Source organism: Solanum lycopersicum, chromosome 10 (assembly GCF_036512215.1).
Source record: "Solanum lycopersicum chromosome 10, SLM_r2.1".
NCBI classification, from domain to species: domain Eukaryota; kingdom Viridiplantae; phylum Streptophyta; class Magnoliopsida; order Solanales; family Solanaceae; genus Solanum; species Solanum lycopersicum.
This window is the reverse complement of record NC_090809.1, coordinates 62723625-62742219: the sequence shown is the minus strand read 5'-3', so window position 1 is coordinate 62742219 and position 18595 is coordinate 62723625. Positions and strand designations below refer to the sequence as shown.

The following is an 18595-nucleotide window of genomic DNA, read 5'->3' as shown; positions in this document are numbered from 1 at the left end:
TAATACACTCTATTGAACATTATTTTTATACACTAGCAAACGAATATTCTCTTAGAGTTCAAACTTCAACCGAAAACAATCGATGCATCTCCAACAACTTTAAAGGCATATTCTGATATACAACAATACATACAGTATATTTTCAAGGTAGGATCTTGGGCGCAGAGAGTTTGATGTGTACGCTACACTCTACCCCTATACCTCGTAGATATAGAGAGGTTATTTTTGAAAGATGCGCAATATGTTCTAATATATAGAAAGAAAGAAAAGAAGGCAATAATGCCAGAGAAAAAATAGAACATAATGCAATAATGATGATTCTCATAGTCTACCAAAGATGTATATAATGTTCAAAGAATCAAGATTTCTTTCTCCTGTGACTAAATTTACGGTGCAGCAGCCAAAACAGATACTTTTTCCCTTTGCTTCACTTTCATGTATAAACCCTGCAATCGAAAATGATGTAAACGGTTTATATGGGGATAACTTGTTACTCATGTTAGAACAAGAAAATAGCTAGCTCTCGAGGTGAGAATCTTACGTTTGTCGTATGAATGGTTGCTCCAGTAGTCATGCTAATAGTTTGATCTGGAATCAACTCGAATGAGAAGTTCTGTACAAATATTGCGAGAGCAATTGTAGCTTCCAACAAGGCAAATTGATCACCAACGCATTTTCGTGGCCCTCCACTAAACGGGATGAATCTGCAACGAGTAAACATATGAATGATAATATTCTACTCAAAAAAGCTGTCTATGAACAGAGAAAAACTAATGGCTGAAATGAGTACCTAAAGTCAGTATTTGTTTCATTTGGGACGGGACCTTCCAAGTCGAATCTTTCAGGATCAAATTCTTCAGCTCTATCCCATACCTGGAAAAAAAGACAGCAAGGACAAGTTATTTTCTGTACTGGTGACATAGACCTTACTGAGCAAGAGTTAACATTGAGAGGTGGATGCAAAAGTTAAATAGAACAATTTCCGACAATCTCAACAGTAACAAGAAAAAGTGTGAAAGATCAGAAAAAAACCCTTAGATTTTACCTCTGAAGAATGATGAATGTTATATACCGAAATCATTATATCCTGACCAACATTGACTTTGTAATTCCCGGGGAGGACATCAGCTACTTGAGCTCGTCTTATCAGGACCTAATAAAACCAGTTCTCTAAAAAATTAGGTTATCGGAAGATAATGCATCACTATAAAGTCATCCAAAAGTTGACTAACTTACAGGTGGATGTGGATAGAGTCTGAGTGACTCAGTTATGCACCGTGTTAAGAACTTGAGATTCTTCATATCTTCATAAGTCGGAGAGCGTCCTCCCAAAACTCTGTCTACTTCCTCATGTGCTTTTTCCAAAGAGGAAGGGTCCTGCATTAAGAACATAAAATATGATGGAAGAACAGGTTTTCTACAGTCTGCATAGTTTCCGTCATGCACCGTGTTTTTATTGAATACAAGATTATGAATTATATCAGAAAAACATATGCTCACGGGATCGCCATTTCTTCTAAAGAAAGACCGAAAGATTTCCAAGAGGAAAACTAGAATGAAGCAACTGCATTTGTCAAAGGAAAATGAAACCTGTCAAGAATTCCTAAACAGAAGAATAATGGTTGAAAGAGATGAAACATGATTAATATGTGTTACCATAAGTGACATCATGCAGAAACATACGGATAGAACAATTCTTAGTAAGACGTCCAACCGGTATTGTCCTAGGGTAAGAAAAAGCTCTTTAACTGGCATTTCTTTTAGTTGCCGAGTACCATATTTTACAAGTTCTTTTTTTTTTATCTCTTTTTAGATAAGTCAACACATGTCACAGGCTAAGTCATCTTCTCTTTGAGCCATAATGTACTTTCTTGTGGATGGGGAGGAATTTAAGTCAGCGTAAATATCATAGAGATAAGAGACAGAACCCACAGGCCACAACAATTAAGTTGACTTCAAATAGTTGTTCCTCTGACAAGCCAAAAAAAGGAAAAATTAAAAGAAATCTTTTTCAACTTACATGAATGAACACCAATGTCCAAAGATATGGTTGAAAACCAAGCTAAAGGATTGTCTTGCATGAATAATTTCTCACCCATTGAAAAACAACATTTTAAAATCAAATGCTAAAACCATGACTTTGACATAAACACACAGAAGAGTAGGGTTATTTCTCAGTGTACTTGTGGGAGTGAGTGTTTACCTCCAAAAAAGTCAGTGCAATATTTTAAATGTAAAAGGTTCTAAAGGCTTAATTTAAGATGGAAAATACAACTAAAATATGCACCAAGTACTAAGAAAAAAAAGCAACTTTGCACTTCTTTGTACAATTATTGGTTGTCATTCAAGTTGGAAAAATATAGAATGATAACTTAAGAGGGAACTAAGGATTCAAGATGAAGGTCAATCCAAGGTACCTTACTCAGCAGGTATGCCGTCCAAGTCAAAACTGAACCTGTGGTTTCATGCCCAGCAACTAGCATTGACAGAAGATCATCTCGAAGTTGTAAACTTGAAACCTGAAATTCAGAAAGTTAACATGTACTGAGACTGCATATAAAGCTAAATATGCAGTATTTTGTCTTGAAGAAGAAATCACCGAGCGTTTTTGGTCTCGTTTGAGATTTGAACCCTGATCTCCTATGATTTTCTTTTTTCACCCACTTTATTGACTACTAGGCCACACCCTCGGGAGCTATGACTATGACTTTGATTGCATGAGAACTTAAAACAGTGGTACTAACTGTGATTCACATTAACATACCATAGATGATGCTATTTACCTAAAAGAGGTTCAATTTCGAAGAAGTTTTGTAATCTATCAGTTAAGTATCAAATGAGTTAAAATCTTGGCCAACCTCCTCACGGCTAGCAAGCAAAAATCGAAGGATGCTTGGATCTCTATCATTCACGTACTCATCTTCATTAATCCTCTCACCCTCAGTTTCTACAATCTCTCTGCACTTCGCAATAAGTTCTTCAACTGTTTGTCTGATTAATGACACTGCATTCTCAGCCTTTATTTGTCGTGGGATGAACTTACATAAAGCTTTGATCTACAAAAAACATCGATGATTTCAGTCAAATTATCAGACAGATTAAGCTCAGCAAAAACCATTCAAGTACTGGAAGGACCTGCCTGCCAATATGGCAACAAATCAGTTGAACGGAGTTCTGCTTCTTTTAGTGCAGTGTAAACTGCATCAATAACTGGACTGTCAGTAGTAAGGGAATCAAAATTGTAATTGAAGAGTGCAAGGCCAATAACATCAAGTGTTAGTTGAGAAAACTTTGCCTCCATATTCACTGCAGAGCCAGAAATTGCATCAGGTAAAAGTTTCTCCACCATTCTCTCAGCACATCTGCAAAAGACCCGATCAACTATTACTGACAAGTACTTCTTGTGAAGAGATGGAACCACAGCCCTTCGCCTTGCCTATATCAAATTAGGCTTTTAAGCTCAAAACAACACATTGGTGACCATAATAATGTTATACTAGGGTACTGTACTTTCCATCAATTATAACTATAAACTGCTAACAAATAAATCATTGGATACATTATCAGAACAAGAGGTCACCTTGACATTACATTAGTTTTCGCTAGACTAGAATCGACAATGTTTTTCCCCCACACACTAAATTTACAAATTATAAAAATTCAAAGTAAACAGGAAAAATGAGAATCTTGGGGACATCTAGATTTCATATTAGCATTCACCAGATTAAATCCAAATTCCACATAAATAGAAGATACAGAAGTATTGACCCTAATTTCCAAATTAAAGCTCCATAAAAGTTATCCTTTTATTTTGATAATCTACTAAAGGGCTCTCATTTGTGAGGCATCAACTAAAATGGAACTTTCAAACTCTCTATTAAAACCACAAGGTTTCATGCTGCAAAATCCAACGACATCAACTGCTATGTGCCAGTTTAGACTTGCAACTTGTTAGGTCTGTCTTCTATATCACTTCCATTCTATGTGGACTCATTTCATTGCAATACCAATAAAAATGTTGTAATAGTTCAACAACACCAACCCCTCAATATCCAAACTAACTGGAGGTCAGCCATATGAAGCCTATGCATCTGTTTCGCTCTTGTTGGACTCATTTCATTCCGATACAAATCCATTTAACACTGCATTATCCGTTAACACAAACTAATTGAAGTTGGCTACATGAATCATCTACATCCCCTCTGCTATATTTGGGCCTATTTCATAAGGAAATACTTTCCCCCTTTCTCAATTCAGTCCGTTTTAGACCACAAATTTCAAAAGCCTTATTTTTTAATCAAAACTCTGTGCCAAGTAAGACGTTATCACATAAATTAGAACGGAGGGAGTAAATCAAAGTTCCACAATTAATTTTAAAAAGTAAACGAATAACCATGAAGTGATACACAAAACAAAAAAAAAAGCAGGATAATTTACCGTCCAAAGAGGACCTTCAGCAATAGCAAAACCAGAACCAAACAAAAACTCAGAAACTTCAGCAACAAGCCCTTTCCCATACTTCCCATAATTCTTCAAAACATGCTTAGCAATAGCAGGATCACTAACAATAACAAAATTCCTCGGCCCAGCAGCAAGACGATAAATAGGTCCATACAAATTCATCCATCTATACAATGGAAGAAAAAGAGCACCACCCAGAAGTTCCGAAACATCATCAAGCTCAGCACTCGCAATGGGTATGTTAGAATCATCATTTTGGCCTAAAGTAAGTGACCTGGTAAGTTTAGTAAGCCAATCTGGACTGACCCATGAAGTAGGCTTAGTTGAAGGTGGTTTCTTGTTGTCAATGGAGGATTTAATGGTGAGTTGTGAACGATTTTGAAGTGGGTTTTTTGGGCGGATCACGGTGGTCCGGTGGTGAGGGTCAGTGAGAAGAGAGAAGGAAGAAATGGTGACCGAAACTGGCATGGTGATGGTGAAGGAGAAGCAAATATGTAAAGTGGATTTTCAGACATTCATATGTTAGATATATGGTAGAAATATTATCCACATTATCAGCTAGCCGTACAAGCAAATATATGCACTTTAATTTAGCTTTATTTGTTAATATCCTTTTAATTTTATATTTAGTTCATAGAATATTAAGACGTGAATTGTCAGATAGATCAATTTTGAACTTACATAAACACTAAGATGTGAATAGCCACATAAACAGTCACATAAATACTTGTTTAACTTATTTTTATTTAACGACATAATTTGCTCTTTAAATGAGTAAATTTTTTTGTCTTTAAAAGTCATGTCTATGTCTAGCAAGAACTAATTCTTTAAGGGCGGCTGGGTTCAAGCCTTAAATGTGAAAAAATTCTTACTATAAAAAATATAAAAATATTTCCTTTTGAATGAAACCCTATACAACACGCATACAAAATAGTCGGCTATCGAACGCTAGATAAAAAACCTAAAACCTAAAAGAATAAATTTTAAAAAAAATGTAAGAACATGACACGTGCATAACATTAAATTGATTTCTTAATAAGCCAATCCAACAAATTAAAGGTACACACGCAAGTTGATCCATATACCTGTCATCAGAAAAGGCAAAGCAGGCCATTTTCTGAGATCTACACCACAGTAAATATAACTGATTGTCTTATAAAATGGTTACTTAACTAGTCCTCTTATATCAAGCAGGCTATACCCAGTGGAGGCCAGACTTGGCATAAATTTGTCACAAAATTACATCTGAAGCAATATTATGATACACGCCGGTTTCGAAGCAAAGGAAGACTCAGCTATATAATATTCACACACATCATATTCTATTAAGCAAAACATTCAGCCAGTTATAGATGTCTTTGCAGCAAGGTGTGTAAGTGCGCGTTTGTGATAACTCTGTCGTAGCTTCTTGTACTTCTGCACAAATGTTGCAAGATCGATTTGCCCCTCGAGAAGCTGTTTGTCTAGATTTTCAGATTCCTCGTCTGTTTTTCTCATGGCATCTGTATAAAGAGAAAAAACATCAGATACTTATGGTTTTCTGTCTTTGCTTGTCTGGTTAAATAGTGTTTCCTAATACAATAAGCTCAGAATAATCTATATGCCCATGTTATCCTCCTTTTACTCACACAGTCAGGCCTTCTCAAGAATGGTTTGATATAATATGAGTTCCCAAGGTTAGGAAAAACTGTTCGATTTAAACCCCCTCCCGTCCCCAAAACTAGCACAACCAAAAGGAAAATGAGCATGAAAGAAACAAAGCTTAAGGAATGTAAAGCCACCCCCACGCCATGGTAGATTTTTTTATTGCCGAAAACATTAGCTTCATATTGTAGGAAACTTATAAACCCATGATAGTCAAAGTAGAACAAGGTACCACCATTCAAGAAAGGCACTCTATAGAGCAAACGCTATGGAGTAGAGTTACCAAAATTTCTAGTGGCTGAAGTCATGTCTATACTGTGAGAATTAAATGATAGGAGGACAATGAGAAACTGTTTCCAGTAGTAAGTAATAAGGCATCAAGATATATATACAAAGGCAAGTCGATAGATTTTAGCCATGCAAATATATAAAAACCTGTGAATGCACAAGCATTAATACAGTTGACTGTTCCAAAGCTTAGCAGAAATCATCAAATCAATTTGATGGAACAGAAAACTACACAACTTTAGATCTAACGATGCAGCACCACCTGCTGAGTCAAGAAAGCTCCCCAATGCATCAGATCCTTACTATTTCCATATTTGAAAAAGTTCCCTTTTTATGATGAAACATATTTGAACAGTTTCCTTACTTAAAGTCCAAATAAGACAAGATTGAACTTCTGATAGGCCCTCAACTCTGTTGAAATTGCAGCATTAAGAACCCCCAAAAACCAAAGATCTAATTTTTGTTCTACTGATATATAATTATATATCTAGTTCCAGCTGTCTTGTCATCCCCTGCCCCCCAACCTAAAAAAAAAGTATTATGTAATCCATTTCTTTACCTTGTAGCCGATGGAGGAGTGATGCAGGAGAGTAGAATTTTAAGAGTTCTTCTTTCCTCCTTTCCAGTTCATGCAGCTTTTCTTGAGCAGCAGCCAATTCAGTGGTGCGGATGATTCTGCACTGTAATCAGCAACATAGGATCAACCAATAAGACCTTTCCCAATGAATAATTTGATGCTAAAAGGTCAAAGTTCTCATAAAATTGAAAAAAGCAACACACAGAGGAAGAAAAAAAGAAGTAATAGCTGACCTGATTCCTAAGCTCCATTATACGCGGTTCTTTTTCTAAATTCTCCCCTGCAAAGAAAGCGGATTCAGAATCTATCTGCTTAATGAATAAAACCTCTAGTCACAAAGAAGTATCAAGACTTACTAGCAAGTTGCAGAGTTTCATTCCGAAGGTCATCTCTAACCTGATTAGATAATTTATTTGAAAACAGTCAAATATAATCCTCACAAATCAAGTGAGAAGAGAGGCTAGCTATACTAAGATGACTTTAATAGAAAACAGCGCTGTCTCACATAAATTACGCAAAAGATAAGAAGTACTAGAGGATCATTTTGGGCAAAGAAAAGGAAAGGGAAGGAATGGAAGAAAGAACAAGAAACAATTCATTGACTTTCCAAATCTGCAAGAATCTTAAGATACTTAAATTGCATGAGTGAAAGAATAGAGAACCCAATAAAGCACATTAGATGAAACTACTACAGTAACTCTCAACAAGATGGTGAAACACTGTAACAGCTTCAATGCATTCTTTTATTGCAACTTAAATCCTTGTCATTCATGGAGAATAACCCCACACACAAATGTAGAACAATTAAATTTAACCATTTCCAGAATACTTGTCCCACAAATAACTTGAATCCTTGCTGCCTCAAACAATTTGTTCATTCAACTAGGTACACGGATGGAGTACAAATAAGAACTTATCAGTTCAACATGCAGAACTGGCAAACAAACAATGGTAAACCAGAAAAAATTAACCTTACTTTATTCTGAGTTTTGACAGGCTCAAGTGAAAGTAATAGGTTATGATATCCATCCTGGTGACATAGAAGGTCCCTAAGCTCCTCAAGGCTGAAAATTTTAACAAGAAGGCAGATCGATAATCAGACACTAAAAGTGAAGCAGAATGAAGAAAGAGGCTTAGCACTTCCCTTAATTATTTTATTACCGATCTCTTACAGTTTATCTCGTCTCATTGTCAAAATATGCACTGCTGGCCATAAAAAGATTAACCAAGATCTTCCACAGAAACTAAAGGCACAAAAGAAACTATATATGCTTAGCAAGATGCACACAGAGATGCTTCTCACATACGGAGCAAACCTGATGACAACTTCTACCACAAACTTAGACGGCAGTTGATCTAGATAACTGTGTTACTTTTCATTTGTTTCATTTTCATGCGAGTGTTTGGACATAATTTTGGGAGAACTATTTCATTCATGTGATTTTATGGACATGCAGTTTTTGGGTGGAAAACAAGAATTTGCTTTGCTTTGTTCTCCGACTTCTCTATTAACCCAAAAAACAATAGCTCTTGTTCCAGAAAACAATCAAGAGTAAATTATATATTTGCAAAGATGCAGAGACAGGTGTTTCTCACCTATTAAGAAACCTGAGAACCAACTATGTGTTCTTTCTTGTTGGGTTTCCAAATTGTTTTCTTAAAACAGAATATCTGCAAAGCTACTGCCTTCTAATAAAATCTTCTTAGTTCATAAAGAAAGATATCTGGAAAGCTACTCCAATTATTTCTAGAAAAGACCCCTATTAGCATCAATTGTCCACAATGTACTTTAGTAGTTTTTAACCGCAACACCGAAGGGCTCTGCTATCAAATAATAAAACTTGTACCAGCAGCAGATTTTATTGTAAGTGCTCCCATTCATCGCTAAAATTTGCATTTCATGAAACTCCTAAGAACACAGACCAAAATTCTGTTACAAAGAGAACTAACTATACTACTCCAAGTGCACGATAGTATCATCACAGCTTCAAGGTTTATCAGGAGTTCGGCAAATAATCTATTGGGATCAGAGAGCTATATGATCCTACAACTACAAGTTAGCGGATCGACGTGAAACCGCTCTACAGACTTGGTCAAAATAAATTTCGTGAGTATCAAAAGTTTGTTCAGTTTTAAAAAAATGCAGATACAAAGGAGGGGGGGGGGGGGGGGGGATTAATAATATACATCCACCAACACCCACCTCTTATCTTTTATAGCAGTAATAATGCCTGCAGCCTCTGCAGGGGAAACACGTGACACTGAGCTTGCCCTATCTGTTGGTCTTTGGACACCAAAATGGCCTGAAGAGCTTGGACTAGGAGTTCCGGGGCGGGAAGACCCAGGAGACTGGGAACTTCCTACAGATGGTGGATAAAATGATTCATTATTACCCTCCTGTGGACGTTGCTGAGGTTGGTGCAGACCCCTGCAAGAATTTTTAAAAAGGTATATATGTTAAAATAACCAATTTACATAAGCTAATCTTATGCATCCTAGTTGCCAATTAGAGCATACCATGTCAGTAAGCAAGCCAATACAAGCTAGTGAGCTACCAAGTCTTATGACAATAAACTATACAAATAACATGCATTGAGTTGTCTAATTTCTGAATGCTTATAGGAAAATGAATACAAGACACCAAACCCTTTTTTTAATGATAAAGGTAAACATTTCATCTAATAGTATTAAGAAGGTACCGAAAAGGATTACAAAAAGAGATGCTTTCCTTCAATGTCTTGAAGGAATACAAAAGATCTAGCATAGAGTTCATATCAGATACAATGTTCTTCCTACACTGTGAAGTGCAGACTCGTTAAATGTCTAGATTTAGCATGCAATGACATAAGATTGTAAGATACTCTCTCTCCTCTCATTAAAACATCGATCATTCTTTTACTGACAGATATCCAGAAAATGCAAGTAGGAATTTCCTTCTGACATAATCTGCTGTCCCTAGAAGAGTACAAATCATGCCTGCTGCATAGAGCATGTCTCATGCTCCCTGAGGCCTGACATGAACTGCATAACTCAAAAACATTGACTAGATCTGCCTAGTAAAAGTACAGAACAAACAGTAACTACACCTCAATCCCAAAAACAAGTTGGGGGCTACATGAACCTCCACTTCTTCATTTAAGTTATCATCATCATACTAGTAAAAATAAAAGTAAAACATAATTAAATGTATAAACAATAATAACCTATATGAATCTTTTTCCTTCATTATGCCCTATCTTTTGCTAAATCTACATTGATACCAAACATTTAAGGTCTTTCAATACAACTCGCTCCCATGTAATTTCAGATCTACCCCAACCCCCTAAAACACCTGAACTTTCCATAGTGCAGTACAAGACACCAATAAGATCTCTTATTAAAAGTCCATTAGGTGAAGACAAACAAGAGAATTGTAGTTCCTCCAATTATACAGTAGCTAATGATCCCAAGCCCCAATCTAACAAACTAAAAATTTTGCTATCACCAAGTTCTAACATAATGAATTTCTCCTACTTCGTAACAATAACAACATCTTTGCCGCTTCAATCCCAAATTACTCTCTATTTGCACATCTTATTCAAATACTTAAGATTCTCTTCTTCTTTTTTATGATTGTGATGTCCGGCCAGTTTTCGTGCATCTAGACTAATTTCACGGGATACTTGTTACCTCCCAGAGCAACAAGTACCAGGTAACTCTATCCAACTCGACTAATTACAGGGAAATACTCTATAACTTGTACTTTTAAACAAACTAAAACTTCTCCAAAACTAGAAGTTTCTAAAATTCCACACTACCCTAAGCCAACATCCAAATCACCCAAAAAAAAACTTCCTAGAACTGATGCAAGTGTAGAAACAAACGAATTTCAACAAATTAAGCAATATATCATCCAACAAACAAAAGAGAAGATCTCAATAGATGAATTACAGTAAACGAACCCTAATTTCAACAATTAAACGCGATAATCTCAGGATTTAACAATGGAATCATACAAACGAAACAGAAAAACGGCGATTATCAAAGAAATATTACCAGATTTTATTGAGCATGGCTTCGAACAATCAGGAAACTTAGCAGAGAAGATATCCTTTTTCAATTGACTTCCCTTTTCTTCTTTGCCGAAAACTTGAATAAACTCTGTACAAATTCTCACACAATTTTTTTATTATTATTACTGCTGTTTTATTCTTCTTTTGGTGTGTTGTATATGGAAAACATATTTTATCAATGTTTATTGATTACAACTTATGAAAAAAATATATTTTTTTATAAGAAAATAAGCTTTTTGAAATTAAACACTTCCTTTCCACCATCTACCCTCAATTTTTGATTTAATGATTATTGATTCGTAGATATGTTAAAGCGTTATGGAACCATTAAGATACTGATTTATCAGTTATTGGTTGTGATTGATTTGGTTGTTGATTTAACCATTTGACACGCAAAAAAAATATTAAAGTTCACTTAGAAATAAAATTTTAAAAAAAAACAAATACATTATGCATATGAGTTATTTCATCTTACTCAAAAGCAAACACCATCATGTTGTAGAACAACCAAAAGTTTAAGTCAGAAATAAAAGTACGAAACTAAATCTGAAGTCCCATTATCAATAAATCAACAAGTTTTTTTTGGCTTGATTGTCGGTTTCAATTCGATTTAGAACAGTCTCACCCCACCGTCGCCCCACCCATTGTTGTAGTCTTATAATCACATGTAAGGTAGGTTGATCGATTGAACACTCTTTGTCGAAGACTATATGATATATATTTAGGATAAATTAGAGGGTTTTTGGATTGGCGTAAAAATTGGTCAAACCTACTTTTAAGTTGGTTTTTGAGTTTTAGAAATGTTTGGCAAATATAAAAATAATTTAAAATATGTCAAAAATAATTTAAAATAAATTAGAAAATGTTTGACAAGGATAAAAGAGGTCTTAAAATAAGTAAAAAATCAAAAACGCCTACTTTTTTTTTTTTACTTAAAAGTAGGGTTGGGCATAAAATAACAAATTTTTCGCTATTTGAAATGGTATTCTAGAATAAAATTTTAGAATTACGGTATTCGAATTTGTGTTCGGTATGAGACATGAGTATGTTTGGTACTCGAAATATCTCGAATGCCAAAATATTTACTTAATAAATGTCAATCTATCAGCATATGCATTACTCATTAGTACAAGTCCAAAAGAGAAAGTTAAAGTATAAGCATGAATAATCCAAATACATGTCTTTGTATCAACTTGTTTTTATTGATGTATTTTTACTTGTTGGTATTTTATTATTGTGCGTTCACATAAAAAATAGAAATGATTGGAGAAATAGTATTAACTTTGTAATACAATTAAATATAAGTTTAATACTGTATTATCAAATACCATATGTTTTCGAATCATCAATTCAAAATTATAAAATTTAATCTCTATTTTTAACTATCAATTACCGAATTATCAAAACTAAAATATAACAAAACCAAAACCGAAATACTTATCATTACATGGGAGAAATAACATGAAGTATGGTTGGACAGAATAAGTGGAAGGATTTGCATGTCAATTTCTTCTAAAACAACGTCGAAAATAAACATGGTAATTTGGTTAAGTGAGGAAAGAGAATTCTAAATTAATAGATAAAATAAAAATAAAATTCTGATTACTTTATAATATTATATTTGATATTTATATTTTATTAAATAAAAATATTATTAATGAAAATAAACTAGGATTTCTTTCCATTCTATTAAAAAAAAAAGAGGAATAATAATTCAAAAAGGATAAATAATAACTTTGAACAATCTTAATCCCAAAAGGAAAAGGAAAACTTTTAAACCAATACATATTATATAAACCCCATTAAACAGAACAAACAAACAAAAAAAACTTAACAAGAAAACGTAACACATCGAAAGTTATGAAGCTTTCAGATGAAAAATTAATCCCAAATCAACCAGCTACAATCAAAATAATTCCTGAAAAATCAGACGATTTATGGCTTTTGTACAATCTCATTATCGAAGATGATGTCGTTTCTACTGTTACAACTCGCAAAATTCAATTTTCTTCTGATTTGACAGCGAAAAAGAAGAGCAGTTCTAAGGTTCAAGTCCAGCTCGAAATCAAAGTTATAAATGTTGATTATGCGAAAGACTGTTCCACTATACGTGTTCTTGGCAGGACGATTACGTCTAACGAATATGTAAGTTCTGGATCTTTCCATACTTTAGAACTGGAAACGAATAGAGAGTTGAAACTGACAAAGAATCCTTGGGACGAAAAAACAATTAAGATTTTGAAGGAAGGATTGAATCAAAACGGTAAGTATGACTTGGGGATAATTTTAATAAATAATACATCTGCTGAAATTTTATTGACGGATAATAATACGACATCTATTACTCATTGTGCAACTATACGAAACGAAAAAACTTTGAAAAACAACAACTCGAATTTCGAGAAATTTTTCGAAAATTTATTTGTTTCGTTTAGAAAACATATCGATATAGATGTCATACCTAACATGGTGATTGCAAGCAAAGACTCTATCAAGGATGATTTTCGAGCTTACTTGTTGCTTGAGGCTCAAAAACGGAAGATAAAATCCATTGAGAGAAACGAATCGCGTATTCTTATGATTCATCAGAACAATATAAAAGATATTTTGAGTGATAAAGTGATAAAAAATATGAACGCTAACACAAAGGTGATTGAAAAATTCATGGATATGGTAATAAATAAATGTGATTGGGTGTGTTATGGCACTAAAAGTGTTGAATATGCACATGAATTGCTTGCAATTGATACACTTTTGATCACAGAAGAACTGTCAGAGAAGAAGGATATTAAATTGAGAAAAAAATACTCAAAGTTGAAGAAATTAGTGCAAGAAGCTGGTGGAAAAGTAATACAATTTAGTGATGTCGAAGGAGAAAAACTTGCTCAGATGACTGGAATTGCTGCAATTTTGAGGTTTCCTATTCCTAATATTGATGACTTGGTGATGTAGTGAATTTTTTTAAATACGCATTTGCAAAGAAATATTATAATGTATGGTCATTTAAATTTTTAATTATAAATAGAATCGAACTTTGAATATGTCTTTCGTCATTTATCATTAGTTATAAGTTTAGATAAGTCAAAGTTTTATTAGGGTTATGATTTTGTACCATTTCAACGCATTAATCAATTATACGTATTAGTATAATTTTACTTGCATATACATGTACTTATATATATTAAACTTGGCGCATAATATATATTCATTTTAGTAAATAGCCCGCAAATCATATCAGACATGTGTATATTAAAAAATAATAAATGAATCATTTCTTAGTTTGTGTATATTATGCTTGTTCAAGAATTCAGAGATCACGTTATTCTTTTTTGTATCGTTTCAATTTTATTAATGACCAGATTAAAGGGATTTTTTATTTGAATTAAATGTTACTTTACGAGTAATATTATGTTGAAAATTATTTATTCATATTATTTGATATATAATATTAGATTCTAAGAGATAATTTAAAAAGTAAGTAATTAATTTATATAATTTTATGATATTAAATTTTGAACGTACTTTGTAAAATTTCTGGTCTTGTCACTTACCCACCATCACCTATTTCATGATTTTGTGTTTGATATAAATAAATATATCAAATTTTAAAAAATATATATAAATTATGTCTCTCTCCCATCAATCGGTACTAGTTGAAGTACAACTCTAAAAGTATTGTCTTTTAATTACATCATGGGCTGTGAAGGCCCAATTAACTGACTGATCTCTACCAAGCCCACAAAACTAGCCCGTTTAGATTAGGAATTTTCTTTGGATAAATTTTGTAAAAATTCAATTTAATTGTAGTTATCTTTTGATTATTTTAAGGACAAAGGACAGAAAATCACATATTTTAAAAGTAAAATTACCATTTCTCTCTTATAAGTTTTCATAATTACAAAAATCCCTTAAACTAATACAATAATATAAGCGTTGATATATTAATTTGATACGCGAGATTCATTAACGATTAAGTAAGATACATTACATTTTATACATGATACACTAATCTAATCTGATGTACATTTTATACATGATACACTAATCTGATGCGCAAGATATATTAATCTGATGCGCGAGATACATTAATTTGATGTGATGATACATTGATCTGATACGTGAAAATGAGAGGTTTTAGGAATTTGTAAAGCAAATAGGGGATAACGGTAATAAGAGAACTTAAATGTCAGATTTCTGTTATTTTTCTTTATTCTTTTTATATGTATAACTACTTGTTTACTCTGGATGTATGACGTCTGAATTTAAATTTGAAAAAACTAAATATCAATTATATATGACTGAATTTGAAGTAAGAATGACAAATAATTTTAAAATGATTTAATTTCGTCCATACGGACTCATATATTGAATTCAAAATTAAATATATCAAGATTAACTTTATAAATATTATATATCTAAAGTTATTCAATTCAAAGTGAATACATCTCACATGTGTAACAAACTTTAAAAAGGTGTAGAAAGACGATATCAAAATTGGGTTTTAGTGCACTTCACCCAATTCTTTGATATATTTCTAAACGAATTGAAGATGACCTTTTCTGTATTATTTTATCAATAATTAATTAATAATATACATATAAAAAAATTTACTAAATATTTAAATATCAACTCAATTATGATAATACATTAATTTAAAATTGCTGCAAAAAATCATAATGCCCCTCGATATGTGATAGTAAACATCCACTATTACGGGTATATCGGGTATTTAAAATACATTGTGTTTTGTAAAAAAAAAAAAGGAAATGAGTCGGAAAATATTTTAATTTTAATCAAAGTTATTGTTATTATTTATAGTAATGCAATATTTACGATGTCCACGTGGAGATATATATACCTTTAGAATACACTATTAAATAATATAGGGGTATAAAAGGTCATTTCAAAGTTTAATATTATTACAATAATTTGAATCAAAGTACGGATATATTTAAAACCTTTTTCATTTAGAATATATATTAAATAATTATAATTAGGTTACTGATAATTTGATATTTTCTATTACATTTTAAAATATACTTCTCTTCAAGCATACATTTTGTTTTTCTTAATACAAAAAATCAATCTAAAGTTAAATCCCATGGTGTTAAATTCACCAAAGAGGCCACATCCCATATGCTATAGTGGATTCACACGAGTATAACATAAATTGTTCAAAATCCAAAGTTTATAATCCCATAATAAAAAAGAAAAACTTGTTTTATTAAGAAATTATAACCAAAAAAAATCATAATTATGAAACAGAAATGTTATATTTGATATTTTTATTTTATAAAATCAATCCGAAATTGACAAAACCCAAAACCGAAATACTTATTATTACATGGGAGAAATAACTTGAAGTATGGTTGGACAGAATAAGTGGAAGGATTTGCATGTGAATTTCTTCTAAAACAATGTCGAAAATAAACATGGTAATTTTGTTAAATGAGAAAAGAGAATTTTAAATTAATAGGTAAAATAAAAATAGAATGTTAATTAACTTATAACATTATATTTGATATTTATATTTTATTAAATAAAATTATTAATAATGAAAATAAATTAACTTCTTTCCTTTCCATAAAAAAAAAAGAGAATAATAATAATTCAAAAAGGATAAATAATAACTTTCAACAATCTTAATCCCAAAAGGAAAAGGAAATATTTTAAATCAATACATATTATATAAACCCCACTAAACAGAACAAACAAACAAAAAAAACTTAACAAGAAAACGTAACTCAACGAAAGTTATGAAGCTTTCAGGTGAAAAATTAATCCCAAATCAACCAGCTACAATCAAAATAATTCCTGAAAAACCAGATGATTTATGGCTTTTATACAATCTCATTGCCGAAGATGATGTCGTTTCTGCTGCCACAACTCGCAAAATTCAATTTTCTTCTGATTTGACAGCGAAAAGGAAGAGCAGTTCTAAGGTTCAGGTGCAGCTCGAAATAAAAGTTATAAATGTTGATTATGCGAAAGACTGTTCAACTATACGTGTTCGTGGCCGGACGATTACGTCGAACGAATATGTAAGTTCTGGATCTTTCCATACATTGGAGCTGGAAACGAATAGAGAGTTGAAACTGACAAAGAATCCTTGGGACGAAAAAACAATTAAGATTTTGGAGGAAGGATTGAATCAAAACGGTCAGTATGACTTGGGGATAATTATAATAAATAATACATCTGCTGAAATTTTATTGACGGATAATAATACAACATCTATTACTCATTGTGCAACTATACGAAACGAAAAAACTTTGAAAAACAACAACTCGAATTTCGAGAAATTTTTCGAAAATTTATTTGTTTCGTTTAGAAAACATATCGATATGGATGTCATACCTAACATGGTGATTGCAAGCAAAGACTCTATCAAGGATGATTTTCGAGCTTACTTGTTGCTTGAGGCTCAAAAACGGAAGATAAAATCCATTGAGAGAAACGAATCGCGTATTCTTATGATTCATCAGAACAATATAAAAGATGTTTTGAGTGATAAAGTGATAAAAAATATGAACGCTAACACAAAGGTGATTGAAAAATTCATGGATATGGTAATAAATAAATGTGATTGGGTGTGTTATGGCACTAAAAGTGTTGAATATGCACATGAATTGCTTGCAATTGATACACTTTTGATCACAGAAGAACTGTCAAAGAAGAAGGATATTAAATTGAGAAAAAAATACTCAAAGTTGAAGAAATTAGTGCAAGAAGCTGGTGGAAAAGTAATACAATTTAGTGATGTCGAAGGAGACAAACTGGCTCAGATGACTGGAATTGCTGCAATTTTGAGGTTTCCTATTCCTAATATTGATGACTTGGTGTTGTAGTGAATTTTTTTAAATACGCATTTACAAGAAATATTATAATGTATGGCCATATAAATTTTTAATTATAAATAGAATAATATGTCTTTCGTCATTTATCATTAGTTATAAGTTTAGATAAGTCAAAGTTTTATTAGGGTTATGATTTTGTACCATTTCAACGCATTAATCAATTATACGTATTAGTATAATTTTACTTGCATATACATGTACTTATATATATTAAACTTGGCGCATAATATATATTCATTTTAGTAAATAGCCCGCAAATCATATCAGACATGTGTATATTAAAAAATAATAAATGAGTCATTTCTTAGTTTGTGTATATTATGCTTGTTCAAGAATTCAGAGATTATGTTATACTTTTTTGTATCGTTTCAATTTTATTAAATGTCCAAATTAAAGGAATCTTTTATTTGAATTAAATGTTACTTTACGAGTAATATTATGTTAAAAATTATTTATTCATATTATTTGATATATAATATTAGATTCTAAGAGATTATTTAAAAAATAAAATATTTAAAAACTTATCTTAGTATATTCAACAAATAAATATGAAGATAATGAGTAATATATATTGTTATGTCGAAAGTTATATGTGACTTACATTTAACAGTCTGCTTTACCAATTAATTGGGTTTAATTTACTCATATTTTGTCATTCTGTTCTATTGGCTAACTGTTTAGGTAGCAAAAAATTTGTTTAGATAAGGTATTATTAG

General features: G+C 32.2%; 4 protein-coding genes across 4 annotated transcripts; 2 read left to right on the top strand and 2 right to left on the bottom strand.

The window, feature by feature from the left end:
• Positions 1-359: 359 nt before the first annotated feature.
• CYP97C11 (cytochrome P450-type monooxygenase 97C11) lies at positions 360-4938 on the bottom strand. The gene is given in 9 exon segments (NM_001247129.2): positions 360-446; positions 542-704; positions 791-873; positions 1046-1153; positions 1237-1377; positions 2418-2519; positions 2859-3056; positions 3140-3436; positions 4438-4938. Coding segments are annotated over 9 exon segments (1644 nt in total). The 5' UTR covers positions 4930-4938; the 3' UTR covers positions 360-386.
• A 533-nt stretch (positions 4939-5471) lies between these two features.
• On the bottom strand, positions 5472-11213 carry LOC101266470 (vacuolar protein-sorting-associated protein 37 homolog 1). Its single transcript, XM_004249420.5, has 7 exons — positions 11006-11213; positions 9174-9398; positions 7947-8034; positions 7327-7366; positions 7204-7250; positions 6953-7073; positions 5472-5963 (listed from the first exon to the last, which is right to left on the bottom strand). Exons 1-7 carry the CDS (start codon positions 11020-11022, stop codon positions 5800-5802), a joined length of 702 nt encoding a protein of 233 aa, XP_004249468.1. The 5' UTR covers positions 11023-11213; the 3' UTR covers positions 5472-5799.
• Positions 11214-12882: 1669 nt separating this feature from the next.
• LOC138338972 (protein PELOTA 1-like) lies at positions 12883-13974 on the top strand. The gene has a single exon (XM_069290080.1). It carries the CDS (start codon positions 12883-12885, stop codon positions 13972-13974), a length of 1092 nt encoding a protein of 363 aa, XP_069146181.1.
• A 2804-nt stretch (positions 13975-16778) lies between these two features.
• Positions 16779-17870, top strand: LOC101246581 (protein PELOTA 1-like). Its single transcript, XM_069290079.1, has one exon. It carries the CDS (start codon positions 16779-16781, stop codon positions 17868-17870), a length of 1092 nt encoding a protein of 363 aa, XP_069146180.1.
• Positions 17871-18595: the final 725 nt, after the last annotated feature.